General features: G+C 40.2%; 1 protein-coding gene across 1 annotated transcript; it reads right to left on the reverse strand.

The window, feature by feature from the left end:
• Nucleotides 1-26,524, reverse strand: LOC108704105 (heterogeneous nuclear ribonucleoprotein D-like). Its single transcript, XM_018240499.1, has 3 exons — nucleotides 26,412-26,524; nucleotides 6,603-6,771; nucleotides 1-489 (listed from the first exon to the last, which is right to left on the reverse strand). Exons 1-3 carry the CDS (start codon nucleotides 26,522-26,524, stop codon nucleotides 1-3), a joined length of 771 nt encoding a protein of 256 aa, XP_018095988.1.
• Nucleotides 26,525-26,788: the final 264 nt, after the last annotated feature.

The following is a 26,788-nucleotide window of genomic DNA, read 5'->3' on the forward strand; positions in this document are numbered from 1 at the left end:
TCAGGAAGATTTCTTTGGTGGTTGAGCTGGCCTGGACTTATCATTCCTTGAAAAGTTAGACTGATTTCTTCTCCAAGCAAAGGGTTTAAAGCCTTCCCTTGCCCCCCTGGAGGAATAGTGTGAGGATCCTGAGCCTCCTGCCCCTCTGGAACTGAAAGGCCTAAAAGGCTGAAATCTTGGCTTGTTCCTCTCCTGAGGCAAGAACTGGTTCTTTCCCCCTGAGGCTTTGGATATGACTTTGTCTAGTCTGGCTCCAAAGAGCCGGGATCCTTCGAAGGGCAAGGTACACAGGCTCATCTTGGATGAGACATCCGCAGGCGACACCAATGATAAATCGAAAGAATCCTTGAGAGCCTCGGAGTCATCATCTGAATCCCTGAAGGTCTCTGCAGTGCTCCCTGGAAACACTTCCTCTTCCTCATAGAGGTCTTCATTCACTTCCCCCCCCCCTAGGGTGACATCTGATCCTCTTCCCAGGTATCTCTGCCCCTGGAGGAAGAATCTGAGGCATTCCTGCAAAAGTCTTTCCAGCAGGAGTCACAACATTTTTTGCCCATGATAGGGGTCTTAAAACATCCCAGGCACTCCGGCAGGAGCCGATGATTCCCCTTATTCTTTCACTTAGTATGAGAAATATCTTCAGGCAAGCTAAGAAACAGAGAGAAAGAAAAGAGAGAGAGGGAGATATAAGAAACATGCAACCAATGAGAAGAGAGAGGGACAATAAAAGAGAAATAAATAAATAAATGAGAGGAGGGACTTACCTAGCTTGAAAGGTAGAGGCACCTGAGGCTGGAAGATCCATGATGCGACTAGATGATGCCAAGCCCAATCTACAAACATGAGGCATAATGAGAAGGTGAGCCCCTTGCCTCCCCACCCCCGCATCTAGCAGTCCAGGTCACCGCATGACTTTACCTGCAAGGAGCACACAAGACACCGGCACCCGAGGGAACAACCTGGTAGAGGGAGATAGAGCAAGCAGAGGCAGCAGACACACCAAGTTTAAAACCCCCGCCTGTGTACTCTCCCCCTCCCACCTTCCCAAGATGGCCGCTGCCTGCATCGCTCCAGACCCTCCCAAGGTTGGCTTCCCACGTATCCCTCTGCCGCGGCCATCTTGAGAGAGGCGGAACGCAATCTAGCCATGCACTACCTTCGCCTGCAGCCACAGGGAGAGGAAGCCGACCGGCAAGGAGAGGAAGCTGCACCAGAGCCGCATCATGGGTCTTCGGTGATACGAGCAACCTCTCAAGTCACCCCCATATCACGCCTCCTTAGGGATAAAGGGAAAGAGGCCACTTAGTTAAACTATAAGCCACATGACCCTAAAGCTGGCCATAGATGCAAAGATCAGATCATACGAATCATCGTACGATCGGACCTTCCCATCTCCCGACCCGCCACTAACCATTCAGATCAAAGTCTTACCAGTCAGATTAGTTAAAGAACAGATCAGCAATGTTCTGCCCCTGACAGCAATCGTACGATATCTATGTCCAACCAAAGCTAGTGACAGTCTCCCACTGAAAATCGTATGATCGGCAATACACGCAGAGATATTATCGGCAGCCGACAGAAATTTTCTAACCTGTCCGATCGACCAAACGACCGATCTCCGCCGGACGAAAAATGACGGGACTCTCCACACGGTTCGAAAATCGTACGAATCCTTGATTCCTTGATTCGTACGATCAGATCTTTGCGTCTATGGCCAGCTTTAGTCAGCCCGCTCCTATCCATAACGAGGAATGGAGGAAGGGTACCCATTCTGCCATACGTTCACCTGCAAAAGTTCTTAACCCCCTCAGGGAACTTATCCGAAACTAGGCAAGTACCCTCAAGGCCTAATAGGCACGAACAGAAAGAAAAAAGACAACCTGGGTGAGTCATGGGGGTGCCTTTAAAGATTTGGAGGGGGAGGGACTGTCTGGTCTGTAGGCAGGGATGGGAGGGGCCTCCCGGGGGTAATGCTGATATAGAGTGCCAGGAAAACCCAATTTCCTGCAATCAGGCTGGATCACCTCAAGTGTTTTACTAGTTGTCATCCACTAGAGGTCATCACAGGGCTTCCAAAAAGTCAGTATATTAGAATTAAGAGAATTGCATCCACAGAATTATTGTCGATAATGAGTAATTACAATGCTTGATTTTGATTGATATGTTTAAAAACAGAGACTATAAATGAGAAATACTAGAGAAGAAGATAATGCAGCAACATATTCCACAGTGCATATACGATAAATGGGTTTATACATCGAACATACATAATTACATACAAAGCAACCAATATAAGAAATAAAAATTGATTTTATAGAAATAAGAATTAGAAAAATTCTTATTCGAAAATTGTAAAGTTTTTTGGGAGCTAAACAGGCGGGGACGGGGGCGGGCAGAGTTCCTGACAGTACCCCCTCCCCACACGGGGCCACTGGACCACTAAGTCTAGGTTTTTGAGGAAACTTAGTGTGGAACTCCCTCACATGTTCCTTCTCTGCAGTAGTACAGGTATCTGTACTACTACAGGACCTGTTATCCCGAATGCTTGGGACCTGGAGCTTTCTGCTACATACGTCTACTAGAAAATCATGTTAAAATTAAATAAATTAAATAAACCCAATAGGCTGCTTCTGCTTCTTATAAGGATTAAGTGTCTCTTAGTTTGGATCAAGTACAAGCTACTGTTTTATTATTACAGATTAAAAGGAAATCATTTTAAAAAATGTGTATTATTTGGATAGAATGGAGTGTATGGGAGCTTTCTGGATAAGGGTTTTCATAATGGATTCCATACCTGTATTAGTTAGATTGAAGACTTGAGAAGAGCATCAGACAACCCATAATACTTTACCAAAAAAATATATTTTAATTCTTTATTTATATAGTACCAACATATTCCACTGCACTGTACAGAATTTATAAAGCTTCTCTTCCTACTCCCTGCCCCAGTGGAGCTTACAGTCTAAGGTTTTTAGCTTCTCAATAGCAGTAATGATCCAGGACTTAAAACTTGTCACAGGGAGTCACCCTCTTGGAAAGTGTCTGTGACACTCACATGCTCAGTGGGTTCTGGGCTAAGCTTAGTGATCGTAGCAAATTATCCAGCAGAAAATGAGGTTGGCCTGTAATATAAGCTGATGCTACAAGGCTGATTATTAAATTCTGATGCTAGTTGCATTGGTTTCTGTGCTGCCATATAGTAATTATCTGTATTAATGATTAATCAGCCTTATATTGTGACGGTCCAACCTCGCACCCCCATTTTCGGGTTGAGCTCTTCTGACTGCTCTCCCCACCCACGACCTTACACTGCCGGCTTCCGATCTCCGGCTTCTGCTTTTATAGACGCGTGCCTGCTCTCCCTGCCCCTTTTGTGGTGTCATCGTCGGGGTGGGTGCAGGTGGAGGGAGGGTGGGTTGCCTTGGACTGGTACAGAAGCCAAAAACATAATATACAACATTTCTAGCCTAGTTTTTTGTTAAGCTTTAGTTCTCCTTTAAGAGCATTGAATCCTCCTGTTGGGTCTCATCTTTCATCATATGCAGGTAACGAAAAAAATATGAAACACCAATATCAAGACATTTTAAATAACTGTGACAAAGTTAAAGTGCCAAGTAATTGATAAAGCAGAATCTCTTGTAAGGGGGGGGAGGAATAGACAACAGAAATTGTTGCAAAAAGAAGCATGGTGGATAAAAAAAAACTAGATAGTATGTAACCCAAGGGGCTAAATGCAAGCTTGAGTGTGAAACATTTTGTGGGTTAACAGATAACTAAGAATCTAGACTGTATTAAAAACTGTTCAGAATAATTCCCAAGATGACGATCTGATTTTTCAAAAATCTCAACATCTATGGCCAGCTTTATGCAGGGGTTGGATATTGCAACAAGACAATGACCCTTAACACACTTCAAAATCTACAAAGGCATTTATGCAGATGGAGAAGTATAATATTCTGGAATAACAGTCACAGCCAGACTTGAATATCAGCGAAAATCTATGGGATGATCTGAAGCAGGATGTCCATGCTTGGCAGCCATCAAATTTAACTGAACTGGAGAGATTTTGTATGGACGAATGGTCAAATATACAGACATCCAGACACTCATTAAAGGCTATAGGAGGTGTCTAGAGACTGTTACATTTGCAAATGGAGGCTCAACTAAGTACGGATGTAATATCTCTGTTGGGGTGCCCAAATGTATGCACCTGTCCAATTTTGTTATGAGCCTAGTTGGAGAAACCGCACACCTCACAAAACCCAAGCAGCGTGTCCTGGTGCTCAGTGTCCTGGGAGGGGCATCGGCAACCACCCAACCAAGGTACGTAGAAGGATCACTGGCACACAGGAATTTAGTTAGCAGGGCAAGCCCTTGCAGTTTTATTAATGCAGTGCAACGTTTCGGGGGAGCGCCCCTTTGTCAAGCATGCTTTTTTATAATTTTGTTATGATGCATGTTGCATATTTTCTGTTAATCCAATAAACTTTATGTCACTGCTGAAATACTACTGTTTCCATAAGGCATGCTATATATCAAAAGGAAGTTGCTACTTTGAAAGCACAGCCAATGTAAAAAAAAAATTAAGAGAGGTTCCCAAACCTTGTCATATGACTACACTATTTTGGGTGGACCCTTAAGGTAGCCAAACTCGAGTCAAATTCTGGACCTCAAAGGGGTGCTTGGATCCAATACACAAAAACACTGGCCTAACACAACCAACAGATTCCTTGCAGCGCTGTGTCCTAAAAAAGATACCGTATATATTCGAGTATAAGCCAACCCGAGTATAAGCCGAGGTACCTAATTTTACCTACGAAAACTGGGAAAACTTATTGACTCTAGTATAAGCCTAGACACAACTACAGCCCTGTCTCCCAGCAGCGCACATTCTGCCAAAGCGACCCCCCAGCGATCAACCGGACTTCTTTGCAAAGTTGATGGTGACAGAGAATTGCCAAGCGGATTACTGTGTGCATTGTCCCACTGTCCCACTACCATGTGCAGAGGGTGCTGTGTGATATTGCCATCACTGTTATTCTTTAATATAACCAACAGAGGGCGCTGTGTGATATTGCAGTCACTGTTATTCTTTCATATAACCAACAGAGGGCGCTGTGTGATATTGCAGTCACTGTTAATCTTTCATATAACCAACAGAGGGCACTGTGTGATATTGCAGTCACTGTTATTCTTTCATATAACCAACAGATGGCGCTGTGTGATATTGCAGTCACTGTTATTCTTTCATATAACCAACAGAGGGTGCTGTGTGATATTGCAGTCACTGTTATTCTTTCATACCAACAGAGGGCGCACTGTTATTCTTTCATATAACCAATAGAGGGCATTGTGGGATATTGCAATCTCTCCCCAAGTGAACAGTTGGTATAGGAATGATAAAAAGTGACTGCAATCTCAGCTACTGCCCGCTGACCCAGTATAAGCCGAGACTTTTTCAGCACATTTTGGATGCTGAAAAACTCGGCTTATACTCGAGTATATACGGTACCAGCCAGGGAACTATCTGCAAGGGATTTTTATATTGTCCCTGCATTTGCACGGTCTTCAGGGGCGTAACTATAGAGGAAGCAGACCCTGCGGTTGCAGGGGGCCCAGGAGTGTAGGGGGCCCAGTGAGACCCTAATTAATTAGCAATTTTAATATATCTTGGTAAAATAGGCCAACTTATAAATATTTTGGGGCCCTAAATTGAATTTGCTATGGGGCCCAGTAACAACTAGTTACGCCACTGACGGTCTTCCTAAACGGACTTCAGTTCCCCCCCCCCACACTCCAAAAAAACATTTATTAGTTAGGTTAACCAAATTCCTGCTGACGGGGATGAGTGAATCATTGATATAGTTTTGCAGTGAAATTTGTGTTTTTGCCAGTGGTGAAAATGTTTGCAAATCTCAGACAGGCTTCAATGCATTGTACGCAGAGAAAAAAAAACAAATGGACTCCAATGCATTTGGCAACATTTTGCAATTTTTTGGCATTTGGCAACATTTTGCAATTTTTTGGCATAGTGAAACAGGGCAGTTTGACTCATAACTACTGCTAACCATGTTGTGTACGAACACGTCAAGGGTCTTAGATTGTACCCTCCACTGAGGCAGAATCTGATGTAAATAATGTATAATCTCTTAAAATCTTTGAAGATCTTATTTGGTTATCATGGTCAACAGTTTCACCTCACCCATATGAAGCATCAGAATTGAAATTAGAATAAAGGTGGCCACCCATGGGTAGATCCCCTTGTTTGGCAAGGTTGCCAAAAAGCGGATCTTGCACCGATATGCCCAAGATGAGTGGGCGATATCGGACGCATCCAATAGGGCCCAAGGATCGTATCAGAAGGCCAGAAATGCAGGCAGTGGGATCAAGGACTACATCAATGAACCGATGGAAATTTTCAGCCAGATATTGATTGGGGAAACCAGTTAGGGAGACCTATACACTGGACAATAAGCTGCCGGCTTTCTCTGTTGGCAGCTTTTATCGGCCCATGTATGGCCACCTTAAATTAGAAGTTGGCACCTATAAACAGAATGCAAAATGCAGAATAAAAAAAAAAACTGTGAAGTTTTGTACTTTACCTTGTCAACACCTTCAGATTCTTTAAACAAGACAAAGCCAAAGCCACGAGATCTTCCAGTGATAGGGTCCAATTTCAAGGTACAGTCTAAAACCTCTCCAAATTTTGAAAAATAATCCTTCAGGTCTTTCTTTGTAGTATCCCAGCTAAGACCTCCAATAAACATCTTACTGAAAAAAAAAAAGTAAAGTGTTTTAGTGTTTACGGATACATTTATTTTCGTCAAAGAATTTGAGGACAAATTTGAATAAGGTAGATAAAATATTCCCACAAACCAAGCCTTTAACACAACTTGCTACCAGAGAGTTAGATATCAATACTTGCAAGCTTCAAAGTACCCGTACTGAAAATAACAAAAACTGTACAATGTTAAAGGAGACATTTTATATAAACTTCATATTTGTTGGATATATGATTCATCCTTCCTCAAAACATGTAATGATGCAGAAAGAAAAACATTTTAAAAACATGTTACCTTCTACAGTTTTTATTATATCAGAGCTGCAGAGAGAGATGTTTACAGGCCAGAAGCTAGGCTGAAATTAAGAGTGGAAGTGTCTGTTCATTTTCTCACAGGAAGTAGTGATAGCACTGACTGACAGGCTGAACTTTGCAGGGAAACCCCCTCACACCCTCTTTCCAATGTGTTCCCAGCACATAACTGTCTTATACTGCTGCCTGATCATTCACTTATAACAATATACCTTACATGAGCAACATAAAGCAATAGATGTGAAGTTTAATACAAACAATAAAAAAATATAATAGTAATAATTTCCTTTATTTAAAGTGCAACGGTATGGTCCTATGTTCCTCAACAAATATACATCATTCACAAATGTACATGCCCAAATAGACATAATCTATAGTCCATAATACATTGTTATACACCAAAATTCTGCATACATTATTAAATTATATACAGTGTACAGTGTAATATGTACAGTTTTCTAATTTAAATGGCACCAATCATAACTAAAACCTAAGTAAATATACTATGTGAAAGTTCAAGAAATCTGATTTTTAAAACAGTTAGAATTGTTTGTATAATGTAAATCATCAGCTCACTATACCTTCTGCAAGATCTCCCCTACCTCCACTGCAGTTCTAGCTGAGGCAGGCATCTTGGATTTCACTGGCTCCTCCTACCTATATCTTCCCAGCCAACTGCAGCTCTGAAATCTTGCACATGCTCAGTTGAAATTCCTTGTTGCTTATCAACCCTTCTAAGCTATTTTCAAATCAGCCAAACCTCTGTGTTAGCTGCTGTACAGTAGTGCTGCCACCTGCTGGAAGTTAGTGTGTGTCCTTCATTTGCGTAATAACATCACCAGCAGGGGACAAGATAGGGAAATCTCCTGATACTTCTAGTGGAGGAGTTTACTAAAACAAGGCATTCTGGGTAGAATACTCAAAGCAGTTTTACAATCTGAGCATCTTCCTGAAATTTGCATATTATAGTCTCTGTTATAGTGTCATATGGCCTCCCTCAGTGAAAGAACCCATTTGACAAAGTAAGGTATTTTTTAAAACCTGCAGTTTTTTTCAAAACACTATATATGTAGTTTGATTAAACGTGTTTATGTTGTACTGGTCAGATTGTTAATATGTGTTTGATTTTGGCTATGAAAGGTGCCCTTTAAGAACAGCAGCTGTAGGTTTGTGTTCTCTGCAACTCCTATCATTGGACACAGCGAACAGAGAAAACAAATATGCTGTTCTGGAATATTTTATGATCAGGTGCAGGGAGTTGCAAGGAAAAATGCAGCTTTTATGGACATTTTATAATCACATGCTGGGAGTTGCAAGGAAAAAATACAGCTGTTCTGGAACAGTTTGTGGTCAGGAACAGGGAGTTGCAAGGGAAAAGGCAGCTCTTCTGGAAAAAGTTTATCAGGTGCAGGGAGTTGCAAGGGAAAAATGCAGCTGTTTTGGAATGTTTTCTGATGAGGTGCAGGGAGTTGCAAGTGGGAAATGCAGCTGTTTTGGGATGTTTTCTGATCAGTGGATGGAGAGGGAGAGGTAGTATAACTGAACACAACAGAGAGTGACAAACAAGCAAAATGAAAATGGAGGGAAAATGAGCAGAGAGGGAGTGAAAGGAGCAGGGGGAGGGACTTAAATGCATAGAGCAGGGAAGGAGAAGGGAAGCCAGCAGTAAAGATGATCCCAATCTGTAGAAGGAATGCAGGGAAAGACTGTGCGTGACATCACATATAGCACCGCATCACCTCTGCACACCCAGTCCTCCCTCACTGACACAGGCAGAAGGAGCTGGCAGCTCCAGAGCTAGATACTAGAGATTCCAAGACAGGAAACTTACCAAAGGGGCAGGCTGAACACAGTTTTTTCAGGCTAATATGGACATATTTGACCAAAAAGATATTAAAATAAAAACATTCCTTCTATTTTACATGGTTTTCTGCATTGTAAAAATATATACTATATGTCCCCTTTAACCCTTTGCCTGCCAAGCACGTACGGCGTACGTGCTGGCAGGCAAATGCTCAGGCTGCCAAGAACGTACATTGTACGTTCTTTGGCAGCTGAGCTCTCTCTCTGCTTCGGCGGCTTTTGCCGCCTCCGCAGAGAGTGGGGAGAGAAGACAGCCCCCTAGGCAACGAGGCTGGGGGGCTGTCAAGTCGGATCTGCGACTCGATTGTCGCAGATCCGACTTCAAAGTAGCAGACGCATCGCATGGAGCGTCTGCTACTCAACTCACCTTCTTCCTGCCTGCAGAGCCGCCCACGCACTTCCTGCTGCGCAGCAACTCTGCAGACACGCTGCCAGGACTCCTCCAAAGAAGACAGCGATTCTCCTGCTCCAAAAACGGTAAGTGCACGTTTTTTTTACACACTTACCTGCACCTACACATACTTACAGTACATTTATACATTTTAGTAAAGATTGGAATTTTTTTAAAATTTTTTTTTTAAATTTTAGCACACTTGGTCCCTTTTATTTACATGTATTTGCACACTCAGATAACTTTTATTAGTGCACAAATATGTATACACAAACACATACTTTGGTAAATCTATACATATTGGGCATCAAACTATTTATTAGACCTCTGACGTCCATATTTAGAGAGATTTTTCTTTGTACGTAAAACATTGTGTGTGATAAATGCGGCAAACTGCATAATTTTTAGGCGATTTTCAGAAATGTTGTAAAAACCTATATGTTTAGAAAAGCTTTGCAGTTTGGTAGTTTCGTGTAGAAAGACGTCGTTATCTTTGTTGGAATCGGCAGAATGTGTACTTTCCAAAATATATGGTTTTGGGGGGTCATTGCTGTTAGGAGGGTCTTGAGGCACATAATATGAAGTCAAGGGTCTATGTTCACAGAAGGCGAATCGGCAGCGGAGAAAACTCATATTCACTATTTTTATTTGGGGTCCGCACATGCCAGCTGCCTTGGTATATCTATGCATATTGGGCATCAAACTGTTCAGTAGACCCTTGGCATCAATATTTATGGTGTTTTACAATTGTATGTAAGAAATTGGGTGAGATAAATGTGGCCAATTGCAATATTTTTAGGCGATTTTCAGAAATGTAAAAACAGTTGCTTTTATCGCCAAATTTAGGAAAGGCTTGCGACTTGGTACTCTGGAGTGCAAAGACATGCATACCCAATTTGGATTCGCAGGAATGTGTACTTTCCAAAAATATATGGTTTTATGGGGTGAACGCACTTTTTTATACCTTTGCCCCCCCCCAAAACAATGTAAATGTGTTGATTTTGCAGTACCTGAAATGACAGACCATTTGGGGGTCTTTGTTTTGGGGCCCTATATGCCACGTGCTTGGGTACACCTATACATATTGGGCATCAAACTGTTCAGAGGACCCCAGGCTTTCATATTTGGGGTGATTTCTCTTGATACCTAAAAGTATGTGGGAACTACGATGCTAGAGGGTGAAAATTTTGAGGTGATTTTTGGAAATGTCACCAAAATCACCAAATTTAGAAATGGTTTGCGGCTTGGTACTTTGGAGTACAAATACATCCATACCTGATTTGGATTCGCAGGAATGTGTACTTTCCGAAAATATATGGTTTTATGGGGTGAACTTACTTTTTTCTACCTTTGCCCCCCTCCCAAAACGATGTAAATGTGTTGATTTTGCAGTACCTGAAATGACAGACCATATGGGGGTAATCGTTTTGGGGCCCCTATATGCCACGTGCTTGGGTACACCTATACATATTGGGCATCAAACTGTTCAGAGGACCCTAGGCTTTCATATTTGGGGTGATTTCTCTTGATACCTAAAAGTATGTGGGAAATACGATGCTGCAGGTTGGAAAATTTGAGGTGATTTTTGGAAATATCACCAAAATCACCAAATTTAGGAATGGTTTGCGGCTTGGTACTTTGGAGTACAAAGACATGCATACCCAATTTGGATTCGTGGGAATGTGTACTTTCCGAAAATATATGGTTTTCTGGGGTGAACCTACTTTTTTCTACCTTTCCCCCCCCCCAAAACGATGTGAATGTGTTGATTATGCAGTACCTGAAATGACAGACCATATGGGGGGTGTCTTCCTTTTGGGGCCCCTATATGCCACGTGCTTGGGTACACCTATACATATTGGGCATCAAAATGTTCAGAGAACCCTAGGCTTTCATATTTGGGGTGATTTCTCTTGATACCTAAAAGTATGTGGTAATACGATGCTGTAGGTTGGAAAATTTTAGGTGATTTTTGGAAATGTCACCAAAATTGCCAAATTTAGGAACGTTTTGCAGCTTGGTGCTTTGGAGTAGAAAGACATGCATACCCAATTTAGGTTCGTGGGAATGTGTACTTTCCGAAAATATATGGTTTTCTGGGGTGAACCTACTTTTTTCTACCTTTCCCCCCCCAAAACGATGTGAATGTGTTGATTATGCAGTACCTGAAATGACAGACCATATGGGGGGTGTCTTCCTTTTGGGGCCCCTATATGCCACGTGCTTGGGTACACCTATACATATTGGGCATCAAAATGTTCAGAGGACCCTAGGCTTTCATATTTGGGGTGATTTCTCTTGATACCTAAAAGTATGTGGTAATACGATGCTGCAGGTTGGAAAATTTTAGGTGAGTTTTGGAAATGTCACCAAAATTGCCAAATTTAGGAACGTTTTGCAGCTTGGTGCTTTGGAGTAGAAAGACATGCATACCCAATTTAGATTCGTGGGAATGTGTACTTTCCGAAAATATATGGTTTTCTGGGGTGAACGCACTTTTTTCTACCTTTGCCGTCCCCAAAACAATGTAAATGTGTTGATTTCGCAGCACCTGAAATGACAGACTATATGGGGTCTTCATTTTGGGGCCCCTATATGCCACGTGCTTAGGTATATCTATACATATTGGGCATCAAACTGTTCAGAGGACCCCAGGCTTTCATATTTAGGGTGATTTATCTTGATACTCAATAGTATGTGGGACATACGATGCGGCAGGGTGGACATTTTGAGGTGATTTTTGAAAATGTCCCTAAAATTGTCAAACTTAGGAACGTTTTGCAGCTTGGTGCTTTGGAGCAGAAAGACATGCATACCCAATTTGGATTCGGGGGAATGTGTACTTTCCAAAAATATATGGTTTTCTGGGGTGAACTTACTGTTTTCTACCTTTACCCCCCCTAAAACGATGTAAATGTGTTGATTTTGCAGTACCTCAAATGACAGACCATATGGGGGTCTTCCTTTTGGGGCCCCTATATGCCACGTGCTTGGGTACACCTATACATATTGTGTATCAAACTGTTCACAGGACCCTAGGCTTTCATATTTGGGGTGATTTCTCTTGATACCTAAAAGTATGTGGGAAATACGATGCTGCAGGGTGGAAAATTTGATGTGATTTTTGGAAATGTCATCAAAATTGCCAAATTTAGGAACGTTTAGCAGCTTGGTGCTTTGGAGTACAAAGACATGCATACCCAATTTGGATTCGGGGGAATGTGTACTTTCCGAAAATATATGGTTTTCTGGGGTAAACTTACGTTTTTCTACCTTTGCCCCCCCAAAAAACTATGTAAATGTGTTGATTTTGCAGTACCTCAAATGACAGACCATATGGGGGTCTTCTTTTTGGGGCCCCTATATGCCACGTGCTTGGATACACCTATACATATTGTGTATCAAACTGTTCACAGGACCCTAGGCTTTCATATTTGGGGTGATTTCTCTTGATACCTAAAAGTATGTGGGAAATACGATGCTGCAGGGTGGAAAGTTTGAGGTGATTTTTGAAAATGTCACCAAAATTGCCGAATTTAGGAACATTTTGCAGCTTGGTGCTTTGGAGTAGAAAGACATGCATACCCAATTTGGATTCGGGGGAATGTGTACTTTCCGAAAATATATGGTTTTCTGTGATGAACGCACTTTTTTCTCCCTTTGCCGCCCCCAAAACAATGTAAATGTGTTGATTTTGCAGCACCTGAAATGACAGACCATATGGGGGGGTCTTCCTTTTGGGGCCCCTATATGCCTCATGCTTGGGTACACCTATACATATTGGGCATAAAACTGTTCAGAGGACCCTAAGCTTTCATATTTGGGGTGATTTCTCTTGATACCTAAAAGTATGTGGGAAATACGATGCTGCAGGGTGGAAAATTTAACCCTTTCGCTGCCAGCCAATTTGGCCTAGTTGAAACTTCTATTGCCAGACCGTTTTTGAACATTTTTTGCTCTTTCACTTTAGGGGACTTGCCTGGGGGGGTCTTTTAGTTTACCCACGAAAACAAGGTATCGTTTTTCTCAGGACAACCTAAGCTTTCAAAATATGCTAGTATTTTGTTGTCATTCCACTCCAGTAAAAAGATATGGGGTTCTAAATGTATAAAAAAAAAAAAAAAAAACAGTTTCACATGATAAAAACACATATATCAGAAGCATAATTTATTTTATGCATGAGAACATGGCAGATTTGGAAAGTTCTGTGTCTCCTGAACGCGCCAATACCAAATATATATAGTTTTATGGAGATTTCTTACTTCTATAGATCAAAAACTTCGAAGCAGTAAACTACCAAATTTCCAAAGCACTGCTCTACAAAACTGCATACATCTGATTTCAAGACCAAACATTCCACTAACAGTAGGTTTACCCTAAAAAACTACCCCTTATTAGAAAGAACAGATTCTAACGAGTTCAAAATGGGTAAATATATATTTGTACTCCAAACTACCAAGTTGCAATTCTTTCCTAAAGTTAGCAGTTTTTATAAAAATGTGTTACATTTTTGAAAAATTACCTCAAAGTGTCCAGTCTACAGCATCGTATCTACCACATATCATTATATACCAAGATACAACACCCTAAATATGAAAGCCCAGGGTTCGCTGAACAGTTTGATGCCCAATATGCATAGGTACACCTAAGTATGTGGCGTATAGGGGCCCCAAAACGAAGACACCCCATATGAGTTATCAGTTCTGGAATTCCAAATACTGCAAAATCAGCACATTTACAGCATTTCTCAAGGGGCAAAAATACAAAAATGCATGTTCACCCCAGAAAACCATATATTTTTGGAAAGTACACATTCTGACGAATCTAATATGGGTATGCATGTCTTTCTACTCCAAAGTACCAAGCCGTAAAGCGTTCCTACATTTGGCAATTTTTATGACATTACCGAATATCATCTCAATATTGCAACTCTGAAGCATCGTATCTCCCACATATCATTATATACCAAGATAAAACACACTAAATATGAAAGCCCAGGGTTCACTGAACAGTTTGATGCCCAATATGCATAGGTACACCTAAGTATATGGCGTATCGGGGCCCCAAAACGAAGACACCCCATATGAGTTATCAGTTCTGGAATTCCAAATACTGCAAAATCAGCACATTTACAGCATTTCTCAAGGGGCAAAAGTACAAAAATGCATGTTCACCCCAGAAAACCATATATTTTTGGAAAGTACACATTCTGACGAATCTAATATGGGTATGCATGTCTTTCTACTCCAAAGTACCAAGCCGTAAAGCGCTCCTACATTTGCCAATTTTTATGACATTACCGAAAATCATCTCAATATTGCAACTCTGAAGCATCGTATCTTCCACATATCATTATATACCAAGATAAAACACACTAAATATGAAAGCCCAGGGTTCGCTGAACAGTTTGATGCCCAATATGCATAGGTACACCTAAGTATGTGGCGTATCGGGGCCCCAGAACGAAGACACCCCATATGAGTTATCAGTTCTGGAATTCCAAATACTGCAAAATCAGCACATTTACAGCATTTCTCAAGGGGCAAAAATACAAAAATGCATGTTCACCCCAGAAAACCATATATTTTTGGAAAGTACACATTCTGACGAATCTAATATGGGTATACATGTCTTTCTACTCCAAAGTACCAAGCCGTAAAGCGTTCCTACATTTGGCAATTTTTATGACATTACTGAATATCATCTCGATATTGCAACTCTGAAGCATCGTATCTCCCACACATCATTATATACCAAGATAAAACACACTAAATATGAAAGCCCAGGGTTCGCTGAACAGTTTGATGCCCAATATGCATAGGTACACCTAAGTATGTAGCGTATAGGGGTCCCAGAACGAAGACAGTTCTGTAATTCCAAATACTGCAAAATCAGCACATTTACAGCATTTTATGAGGGGCAAAAGTACAAAAATGCATGTTCACCCCAGAAAACCATATACTTTTGGAAAGTACACATTCTGACGAATCTAAAATGGGTATGCATGTCTTTCTACTCCAAATTACCAAGCAGCAAAGCTTTCCTACATTTCGCAGTTTTTATGACATTTACAAAAATCTCCTCAATACTCCAACTCTAAAGCATTGTATCTCCTACATATCATTATATACCAAGATAAAACTCCCTAAACTTGAAAGTCTGGGTCCGCTGAACAGTATGATACCCAATATGCATAGGTACACCTAAGTATGTGGCATATAGGGGCCCCAGAAAGAAGACACCCCGTACGAGTTCTGTAATTCCAGATACTGCAAAATCAGCACATATACAGGATTTTGTGACAGGCAAAGGTACAAAAAATTACGTTCACCCCAGAAAACCATATATTTTTGGAAAGTACACATTCTACCGAATAAAAATTTGCTAAAACTGTCTTTCTACTCCAAACGTACATACTGCAAAGCAATGCTAAATGCAGTGGTTTTTATGATATTTCTGAAAATCGCCTAAAAATATTGCAGTTGGTCGCACTTATCCAACCCAATTTCTTACATACAAATGGAAAACACCCTAAATATTGACTTCAAGAGTCTACTGAACAGTTTGATGCCCAATATGCATAGATATACCAAAGCAGAGGGGCACATGCGGACCCCAAATGAAAACAGTGCATAAGAACTTTCTCGGCTGTCAATTCGCCTTCTGTGAACATAGCACACTGACTGCATATAATGTGCTGTAAGACCCCCTAACAGTACAAAAACCCCCCAAAACTATATATTTTTGGAAAGTACACATTCTGCCGAATAAAAATTTGCTAAAACTGTCTTTCTACTCCAAACGTACATACTGCAAAGCAACGTTAAAGGCAGCGGTTTTTATGATATTTCTGAAAATTGCCTAAAAATATTGCAGTTGGTTGCATTTATCTCACCCAATTTCTTACATACAATTAGAAAATACCATAAATATTGACGCCAAGGGTCTACTGAACAGTATGATGCCCAATATGCATAGATATACCAAAGCAGGTGGGCACGTGCGGACCCCAAATGAAAACAGTGCATAAGAATTTTCTCGGCTGTCAATTCGCCTTCTGTGAACATAGCACTCTGACTGCATATAATGTGCTGTAAGACCCCCATACAGTACAAAGACCCCCAAAACAATATATTTTTGGAAAGTACACATCCTGCCAGATAAAAATTTGCTAAAACTGTCTTTCTACTCCAAACGTACATACTGCAAAGCAACGCTAAAGGCAGCGGTTTTTATGATATTTCTGAAAATCGCCTATAAATATTGCAGTTGGTCGCACTTATCTCACCCAATTTCTTACATACAAATGGAAAACACCCTAAATATTGATGTCAAGGGTCTACTGAACAGTATGATGCCCAATATGCATAGATATACCAAAGCAGGTGGGCATGTGCGGACCCCAAATGAAAACAGTGCATAAGAATTTTCTCGGCTGTCAATTCGCCTTCTGTGAACATAGCACACTGACTGCATATAATGTGCTGTAAGACTCCCTAACAGTACAAAGACCCCCCAAAACCATATATTTTTGGAAAGTACACATTGTGCCGAATAAAAATTAGCTAAAACTGTCTTTCTACTCCAAACGTACATACTGCAAAGCAACGCTAAAGGCAGCAGTTTTTATGATATTTCTGAAAATCGCCTAAAAATATTGCAGTTGGTCGCATTTATCTCACCCAATTTCTTACATACAATTAGAAAACACCATAAATATTGACGCCAAGGGTCTACTGAACAGTATGATGCCCAATATGCATAGATATACCAAAGCAGGTGGGCACGTGCGGACCCCAAATGAAAACAGTGCATAAGAATTTTCTCGGCTGTCAATTCGCCTTCTGTGAACATAGCACACTGACTGCATATAATGTGCCGTAAGACCCCCTAACAGTACAAAGACCCCCCAAAACCATATATTTTTGGAAAGTACACATTCTGCCGAATAAAAATTTGCTAAAACTGTCTTTCTACTCCAAACGTACATACTGCAAAGCAACGCTAAAGGCAGCAGTTTTTATGATATTTCTGAAAATCGCCTAAAAATATTGCAGTTGGTCGCATTTATCTCACCCAATTTCTTACATACAATTAGAAAACACCATAAATATTGACGCCAAGGGTCTACTGAACAGTTTGATGCCCATTATGCATAGATATACCAAAGCAGGTGGGCACGTGCGGACCCCAAATGAAAATAGTGCATAAGAATTTTCTCGGCTGTCAATTCGCCTTCTGTGAACATAGCATACTGACTGCATATAATGTGCCGTAAGACCCCCTAACAGTACAAAGACCCCCCAAAACCATATATTTTTGGAAAGTACACATTCTGACGAACACAGAATTGCTAAAAATGTGTTTCTACCCCAAATGATCAAAGTGTAAGCGATGCTAAAAAATGACACAAGGAAAAACAATGCAAGCATAAAACTGCAATAAAAATCACAAAAAATCAAATACAATTAGGAAAATCAACGAAATAACAAAATGACAGCGTGGTTAGTGGTCAGAATGCTTGATCCAGTAGTCACGCTATGAAATCTAACGTTTTTTGGGGAAATAACAAGAGGGAAACTTGAAAATGAAGAGCTAAAAAAAAAAAAAAGTACAAAAAACCCCTATAAGTGTGTGTTTGTGTATGCATGGATTTACAGCTCTAAAAAGTGTATACATTTGTGCATATGTGTATGTGAGTGTGTAAATAAGTGCCAAAGTGTGAAAAATCAAAAAAATCAGAAAAGTCAGAAAAGTAAAAAAAAAAAAAAAAACTACTTTTACTAATATGTGCATTGTGTACATGTAAATGCTTGTAAATGTACTAAATAAGTAAAAAAAAGGGGGCACTTACCGAATCTAGATGAAGGGGGTCCTTTTCAGAGCTGTAGGGTCCAGGATCGATGAGTCAGAGCAGCAGGAAGTGCGTGGGCGGCGCTGGAACACGTGAGGTCCGGGTCCTGCGACAAGGAAGCTGTTGCTGCGTCTGTGTCGCTCCTGGAGAAGGGTGTCGGCGAGGATCGGCGATCTGCTGCAGGTAAGCTCGTTGCCTAGGGGGTTGTGGCGCTGATCGCTCCTCTCTGCACGCTGTTTTTGCTGCGCGTGCAGAGGGAGCGCTGACTTAGTAAAGAACGTAGCTCCTACGTTCTTGGCACTTAAAGCCTTTTTTAAAAGAACGTAGGAGCTACGTTCTTGGCACTTAAAGGGTTAAGGTGATTTTTGGAAATGTCACCAAAATTGCCAAATTTAGGAATGTTTTGCAGCTTGGTGCTTTGGAGTACAGAGACATGCATACCCAATTTAGATTCATGGGAATGTGTACTTTCCGAAAACATATGGTTTTCTGGGGTGAACTTACTTTTTTCTACCTTTGCCCCCCCAAAAACGATGTAAATGTGTTGATTTTTCAGTATCTGAAATGACAGACCAAATGGGGGGTCTTCATTTTGGGGCCCCTATAGGCCACGTGCTTGGGTACACCTATACAAATTGGGCATCAAACTGTTCAGAGGACCCCAGGCTTTTATATTTGGGGTGATTTATTTTTATACTCAATAGTATGTGGGACATACGATGCTGCATGGTGGACGTGTAGAGGTTATTTTTGAAAATGTCCCTAAAATTGCCAAACTTAGGAAAGTTTTGCAGCTTGGTGCTTTGGAGTAGAAAGACATGCATACCCATATTGGATTCGGGGGAATGTGTACTTTCCGAAAATATATGGTTTTCTGGGGTGAACTTACTTTTTTCTACTTTTACCCTCCCCCAAAACGATGCAAATGTGTTGATTTTGCAGTATCTGGAATTACAGAACTGATAGCTCAAATGGGGTGTCTACATTTTATGGCCCCTATATACCACATGTTTAGGTAAACTGATACATATTGGGCATCAAACTGTTCAGTGGACCCCAGGCTTTCATATTTGGGGTGTTTTACATTGATACCTAATGATGTGTGGGAGATATGATGCTGTAGAGTGGAAGCTTTGAGTTAATTTTTCAAAAAATTCACCAATTTCTATAAAACATTATAACTTTAGGAAACAATTGCAACTTAGTACAAAGATATATCTACCCATTTTTGATTCACCAGAATCTGTTCTTTCTAATAATGGGTAGTTTTCTTGGGTAAACCTACTGTTAGTGGAATGTTTGGCCTTGAAATCAGAAGTATGCTGTATGGGGAGCGGTGCTTTAGAAATTTGGTACTGTACTGCTTAGAGATTTTGATCTATACAAGTGAGAAATCTCCATAAAACGATATATATTTGGTATTGCCGCGTTCAGGATACATAGACCTTTCCAAATCAGCTGTGTTCTCGTACATAAAATAAATGATCTTTCTGATATATGTGATTGTTCTTTGTGAAACATGATTTTTTTCATTTTATTAGACACTTAGAAGCCTATATTTTTTTACAGAAGTAGAATTACACCAAAATTCTTACATATTTTTAAAGTTCAGGTTGTCCTGAAAAAAACAATATATTGTTTTACTGGGTAAACTAAAAGACCGCCCCAGGAAAGGCCCTTAAAGTGAAAGAGTACAAAATGTCTAAAAACTGCTTGGCAATAGATGTTCGCATCTAGGACAAAACGGCTGGCAGGGAAAGGGTTAAGCTTTCAATGTTTTTGTTACTGTTATTTTTTTTTACTTATCTTCCTATTCATGCCCTTTCCCTTTTTATATTCCAGTTCATTCACTCATTCAAATCACTGCCTGGTTGCTAGGGTAAATAAGAACCTAGAACTAAATAGTGGCTGAAGTCAAAACTGGAGAGCTAAACTAAATAAGTGAAAAAAAAAAAAAAACACAAGAAAAAAAAATGAAGACCAATTGTAAATTGTCTTAAAATATCGCTGTCTACATTATACTAAAATGTAATGTAAAGGGGAACTACAGTCTTTAACTTATATAGTTAAAGGACAAGGAAAATAAAATTTTCCAACTCAACATTCCCAAGTGTAAAGCTCACTATAAATGTTAAGATTTTTCTCTCCTTAACGACTGTTTGATCCTCCAAATCCTCCAAATTATAGTGAGGTTAGTGGGCACTGAACGATAGTGCATTTAACGATTTCTCGTACGACATAATATAATTGGGCAGGTTAGAAAATTTTCATTGGTCACAGTGAAATGTATCCATTGCCCAATTGTTTGCATGGCCAAGCAGGCGGCTACTCACAGTTTATTTTGATCCATTTATTCCCACTTATACCTTCTGCAATATCTTATGCAAATGCTGGCATTACAATTCTAGGGGGACTGGAATGCCACCCCTAATGGCTACAAGGCTTATTTAAATTAAAGGGGTTGTTCACCTTCAAAACTTTTTTCAGTTCAGTTAGTTTCAGATAGTTCACCAGAAATAAAGAATTTTTCCAATTACAGGTATGGGTCCTGTTATCCAGAATGCTCGGGACCTGGGGTTTTACAGATAACGGATCTTCATACCTTAAGTCTACTAGAAAAATGTGTAAACATTGATTAAACCCAATAGGCTGGTTCTGCTTCCAATAAGGATTAAGTATATCTTAGTTGGGATCAAGTACAAGCTTCTGTTTTATTATTACAGAGAAAACAGAAATAATGTTTAAAAATTTGATTATTTTACTATAATGGCGTCTATGGGAGACGGCCTTTGCGTAATTCTGAGCTTTCTGGATAATGGGTTTCTGGATAAAGGATCCCATACCTGTACTTTCTATTTTCTATGTGTGACCCTTTTTCTAATATTGAAATTTAAAGTTTCATTTTCTCCTTCTAAATAAGCTCTGGGAAGGGGGTGTAAACTGTTCTAAACCATTTACTTGATACATTTCTTATCTTTGGCCCTGCTGGGCAGAATATCTGGGTTTCATTACAGGCAGCTGTTATAATTTATACAATAGTTGCTAATACTCCACTGATGCTGCTGAGAAATGTATAAACTAAATGTTGCAAAACTGTAACCGTCTGCACCTGAATTGCAAGACTCAAACACTAGAGACAGGGACATTAAACTTTAAACTTAGATTTTGAAAAAAAATGTAAAAAAATAAAAATGGAAAGTAATTGAAAAAAGTATTTATCCTTGGGGAACAATCTGAAAACAAAACAATTGAACTGAAAAAAGTGTTTGGAATGTGAACAACCCCTTTAACATCACAGCTTCTTTCTTTTGGTGTTATGGTTTACTTAAATATACTTTGCAGAAAGTATGTTAGCAACTTTTCAACATGCATTCATTAACATCAGTCCTGATTTTAATATTAATTGTAAAAAAATTAATTAAAAACTCAAACAGTTTATGCATGTTCACTGCTATTTTAAGCACAGCTGGTTCTGACTAATGACACCATGTAGCAGAAGGCAGTTTGTGTGAAATATATAGGGCATTATGGGAAATGGGATCCTTTTAAAAAGTTGCTCTGTTTTTCAAATTTTACAGTAGGCATTATTTACACTAGTGTGTTTTCCCTGACCCACCCAGGGAGTCAAATTGATTTGGACCATACCTGAACAGTAATTTATCGTTTAATAATTTGTCAATATGATATGGTTAACTTTTTGGTCTGGATAGTTTACAGCAGTAAGCATGTATCCATTTGATACTCAGGCACCTTTGCCAAAGTAAATTTAAAATAATGGCCTCTCTGGCTGTTGTTTCACAACTATACCCAGCCTAACCCTCTTCTGTGAACATACAACATTTGCCATTTTATCTTGTGTACCCACGCATATTTCACTCTTAATAAACTGCCAACTAAAAGGGACACTGACACGTTGCCAATATCACTAAAGAGTTTGTGGCACAAAAATCAGTACAGGTCAAAATCCCCAAATGCCACCCACAACACTGCAGTCAGTACCTGCTGTTCACAAAGGGGACAGCGAGCAGAGGGAGTCGGGAGTACAGGAAAAGCGACCCAGAAATCACTTTTTAATTTTATGTACTCCATTTTAGTTACTACAGATATGGGCTCATTATTCAGAATGCTCTGAGTTATGGCCATTTCTTAGAGTTGACTAAATTAAGCAACCAATTCTACTTTTTTCCAAAGTTAATTTCTTTTTCTCTGTAATAATAAACCAGTACCTTGGACGTGATTGGAACAAAGCTCAATAAATCTATATAAGTGACAAACCAATTCTTTTGGGCTTAATTAATATCAAAATGTTTTTTTATAGACAACACTTTAGCAAAGCATTTCAACAGGCTACCCTTTTTAGATACCCAAAATATTTAGTTGCCAGTTACATCCCTATCATTTCATCCTAAATAAATTTGGAAGCCAAATGTAAAGAACCAAGTTTTTCAACATAACAAAGAAGTTGTCACAAGCCAACCAGTGTGGCAAATAAACAATGGGGAAATCAGGAAGGGGGTACTTTATTACATCAGGGTACAGGTATGGGACCCGTTATCCGAAAACCCATTATCCAGAAAGTTCAGAATTATGGAAAGGCAGTCTCCCACTGGACTCCATTTTATCCAAATAATCCAAATTTTCAAAAAGGATTTCCTTTTTCTCTGTAGTAATAAAACAGTACGTTATACTTGATCCAAACTAAGATATATTAATCCTTATTGGAAGCCGAACCAGCCCATTGGATTTATTTTAGGTTTACGTGATTTTCTAGTAGACTTAATATAGTAGAAACATCCATGATCTGGAATACCCCAGGTCCCAAGCATTCTGGATAACAGGTCCTATACCGGCTATATAATTTTTCATGTGCTTGTGTGTTGCTGCAAATAAACAATTATTGAAAAGCAATACTCCCTCATTGCTTTGCACTTGAATCCAAAAGCACACAACTTATTGTGGTGCGCACCATGACATTTGTGTGAAAGCAAAGATTAATACAAATACTTCTATCCAGTAACAGATTGTCATGATGGAACAGTAAGTTCCAGCATAGAAAGGTTAGGTTTTCCACTTTCTCCCAATTCAATAAGCCTTCTTCTAGAATCCACATTGTGAGGAAACCTCACAGTATGGGGTAATTCACAAATACCCACTAAATGCCATAAGGACAGACTGTCTGGCTAGGGGACTGATAACACAATTATCATACCTGTGCTATAGTGGAGTGGTCTTGTCTCAAAGCAGATTTAAAGGTAATATTGTTTTATGCTCATAACTTAAATATCATCTAATACAGATATAAATCATTGCACCCATTACTTACATTAATGCTAGGACTTCTCGAGGAGTTCAAACACGCCCACATTAGTATGATCATTCCCAGTGTTACCTGATATTCTGATAATGCCAGAATAATGTGTGTTGGTCTTGGGGTGTTTGGTCTCTATGAAAAGAGAATTAAATTTCCTACCTGATAGTCATAGTTTCATCATTTTGCTATACAACCACAAATAGTTTAGGCTGGTTGAAAGATCTATGTATCAGTTGTAAATTGGTGACCCGCGCTCACCTTTCTCATTGGATTGGGGTCTGACTTTTCTCTTCCCAACCTGGATATCAAGGGTCCAGACAAGTGGGAAGATATATGCCTTTGGGGACCAAGCTGCTTGGGAGGTATATGTCGTTATTTTTCCGTTCCCCCGGAACAGGACTCATATAAGATCCTTCTGTAGGTGATGTATGTAGGTTTCTGTATTTTTATCCCTTTTTAATTTATAACTGTTTGCTGCCTAGTATGTTATTTGTAATTGTAGCTGATCTTTTTATATTTTATGCACTGTCCACTTTGGACTATTAAATCTACAATTTAAAAGAGTTTGTCTTTGCTGCTCTAAATGAACCTTTGACCTGAAGAGAAGTGTGTATGTCCAATGTATGCTAACCCCTCTTGCTAGTTAGAAGGAACATTGTGCATGTTTTATCCTTTATCTGCAGGTGTGGGAGTTTTGTGTTGACTGTTGATTGCCTTAACCTGTCTGCTGTAGTGAATGTCATAGTGCTTAGCTAGAAAGCATAGTGGGATAAGCCTCTAGTAAGTTAATATTCTGTCACACCACTCTATCACTGAAAACGTGAAATAAGTGTGACATGGCATATTCCAGTGTAAAAGATGTCCAGCCTGCAGGAAAGCTTGCTGGAAAACATGGGAAGTTGCACCTTAAAGGGATACTGTCATCGGGAAAAATGTTTTGTTTTCAAAACGCATCAGTTAGTAGTGTTGCTCCAGCAGAATTCTGCACTGCAATCCATTACTCAAAAGAGCAAACAGATTTTTTTATATTCAATTTTGAAATCTGACATGGGGCTAGACATTTTGTCAATTTCCCAGCTGCCCCTGGTCATGTGACTTGTGCCTGCAGAGAAATGCTTTCCGGCAGGCTGCTGTTTTTCCTTCTCAATATAACTGAATGTGTCTCAGTGAGACATGGGTTTTTACTATTGAGTGTTGTTCTTAGATCTACCAGGGAGCTGTTATCTTGTGTTAGGGAGCTGCTATCTGGTTACCTTCCCATTGTTCTTTTGTTTGGCTGCTGGGGGTAAAAGGGAGGGGGTGATATCACTCCAACTTGCAGTACAGCAGTAAAGAGTGATTGAAGTTTATCAGAGCACAAGTCACATGACTTGGGGCAGCTGGGAAATTGACAATATGTCTAGCCCCATGTCAGATTTCAAAATTGAATATAATAAATCTGTATGCTCTTTTGAGAAATGGATTTCAGTGCAGAATTCTGCTGGAGCAGCACTATTAACTGATTCATTTTGAAAAAAAATTTTTTTTCCCATGACAGTATCCCTTTAATGGACCAGTAACATAAAAAAATTTGTAAAAAAATTCATTAGTATACATCGAAAAAAAAACACCAACACAAATTAAACTTTAAAATAACAAAGCCTTTTTTAAGAAATAACTTACTGAAGCTCCACTTCCCCATCTCTTCAGAAAATGCGACAGGGTAACCATCCATCCTGTGGCGCTCTATTTCTCCTCCTGGCTATTTTAGTGACAGCATGTGAAGAAGTCCGATTTCCAGCTGTGCCCCCTGTGTAAGGAGATGTGTCCAGCTCTTCTTCATCCTCCTCCCAGCCGAAGCCGAACCGGTGCTTTTGAATGGGTCCTTTATTTGGCAACTTTTGGTGACTTTTTTTCTGCCTCCCCATCAGCTGGACACAAGGTGCTCAATGGACGCACTGCCCTCCTCTACCTTCCTTACACCTCATGCGGACTCGGCGCCAATGAGACAGGGCAGGCGAATCGCTTCTCCCCGGTGTGGGTTCGCAGGTGCCTCTGCAGCTCGTCCCAGCGAGTGAATCTCTTGCCGCAGAAAAGCCAGTTGCAGACAAGGGCCATTCCCCGGTGTAGCAGCGCAAGTGCGGTTTTAGATGCGACTGAACTGGCCTTTCTGTGGCAAGAGATTCAATCGCTGGGACAAGCTGCAGAGGCACCTGCGAACCCACACCAGGGAGAAGTGATTCGCCTACCCTGTCACATTGGCTCCGAGTCAGTATGAGGTGTAGGAGGGTAGAGGAGGGCAGCACGTCCATTGAGCACCTTGTGGTCCAGTTGATGGAGAGGCATAAAAAAAGTCACTGAAAGTTTCCAAATAAAAGACCCATTCAAAAGCACCGGTTCGGCCTCGGGCTGGGAGGAGGATGAAGAACAGCTGGACACATCTCCTTACACAGGGGGCACAGCTGGAAATGGGACTCCTTCACATGCCGTCACTACAATAGCCAGGAGGAGAAATCAAGCGCCGCAGGATGGATGGTTGCCCTGTCACCTTTTCTGAAGAGGAGGGGAAGTGGAGTTTCGGTAAGTTATCTCTTAATAAAGGCTTTGCTATTTTAAAGTTTAATTTGTGTTGGTGTTTTTTTTTCGATGTATACTAACGAATTTTTTTTTTTTAAAAAAAAAAAATTTATGTTACCGGCATTTTAACAGCAGGCTACAACAATGGCATTTATGCAGGCAGCTTCAACCCTCCCCAAAAAAATGTTGATTAACATGCAATGGTGTGCGGCCAAGTCTTTTCACTTAAAGAAGCCACCCACCCCAGCACAAATATGATTTGCCTCAACAAAGATATAGAAAAAAATCACAATAAAGACACTGCCGACAAATGTCAGCCTTCGCTGTATGACATGCGACTCACCCCTCATCCTCTTCGGTCTTACTAACGTCAATTTCCCCCCCTTCGTTTTGCCCAATTTCCTCTGTCTCAGCAGTAGTAGCCTCCATCATAGCTTTGTCGTCTTCAGAAATCATGGCTTACGTTTTTAATAACAATAAGGCAGGCAGGCAGAATGTATCCTACTGGAATGACGGAGAGAAAGATCTGTAATATCTGCTTCCTCTGGCAAATGCCAGAGGGGTTGCTGTAAGATACAACCCAGTCTGTGCCCGATTTGGAAAATCATATAATTATAACAGGTTTACTTACTGTAAATTCTCGTATATGAGTAACAGAACCATAATCCTCAAATGTATAAATATATCTAAAAAGGAAGGATTAAAAAGAGAAGGAGGGAA

Source organism: Xenopus laevis, chromosome 1S, assembly GCF_017654675.1.
Source record: "Xenopus laevis strain J_2021 chromosome 1S, Xenopus_laevis_v10.1, whole genome shotgun sequence".
Lineage (NCBI taxonomy): Eukaryota > Metazoa > Chordata > Amphibia > Anura > Pipidae > Xenopus > Xenopus laevis.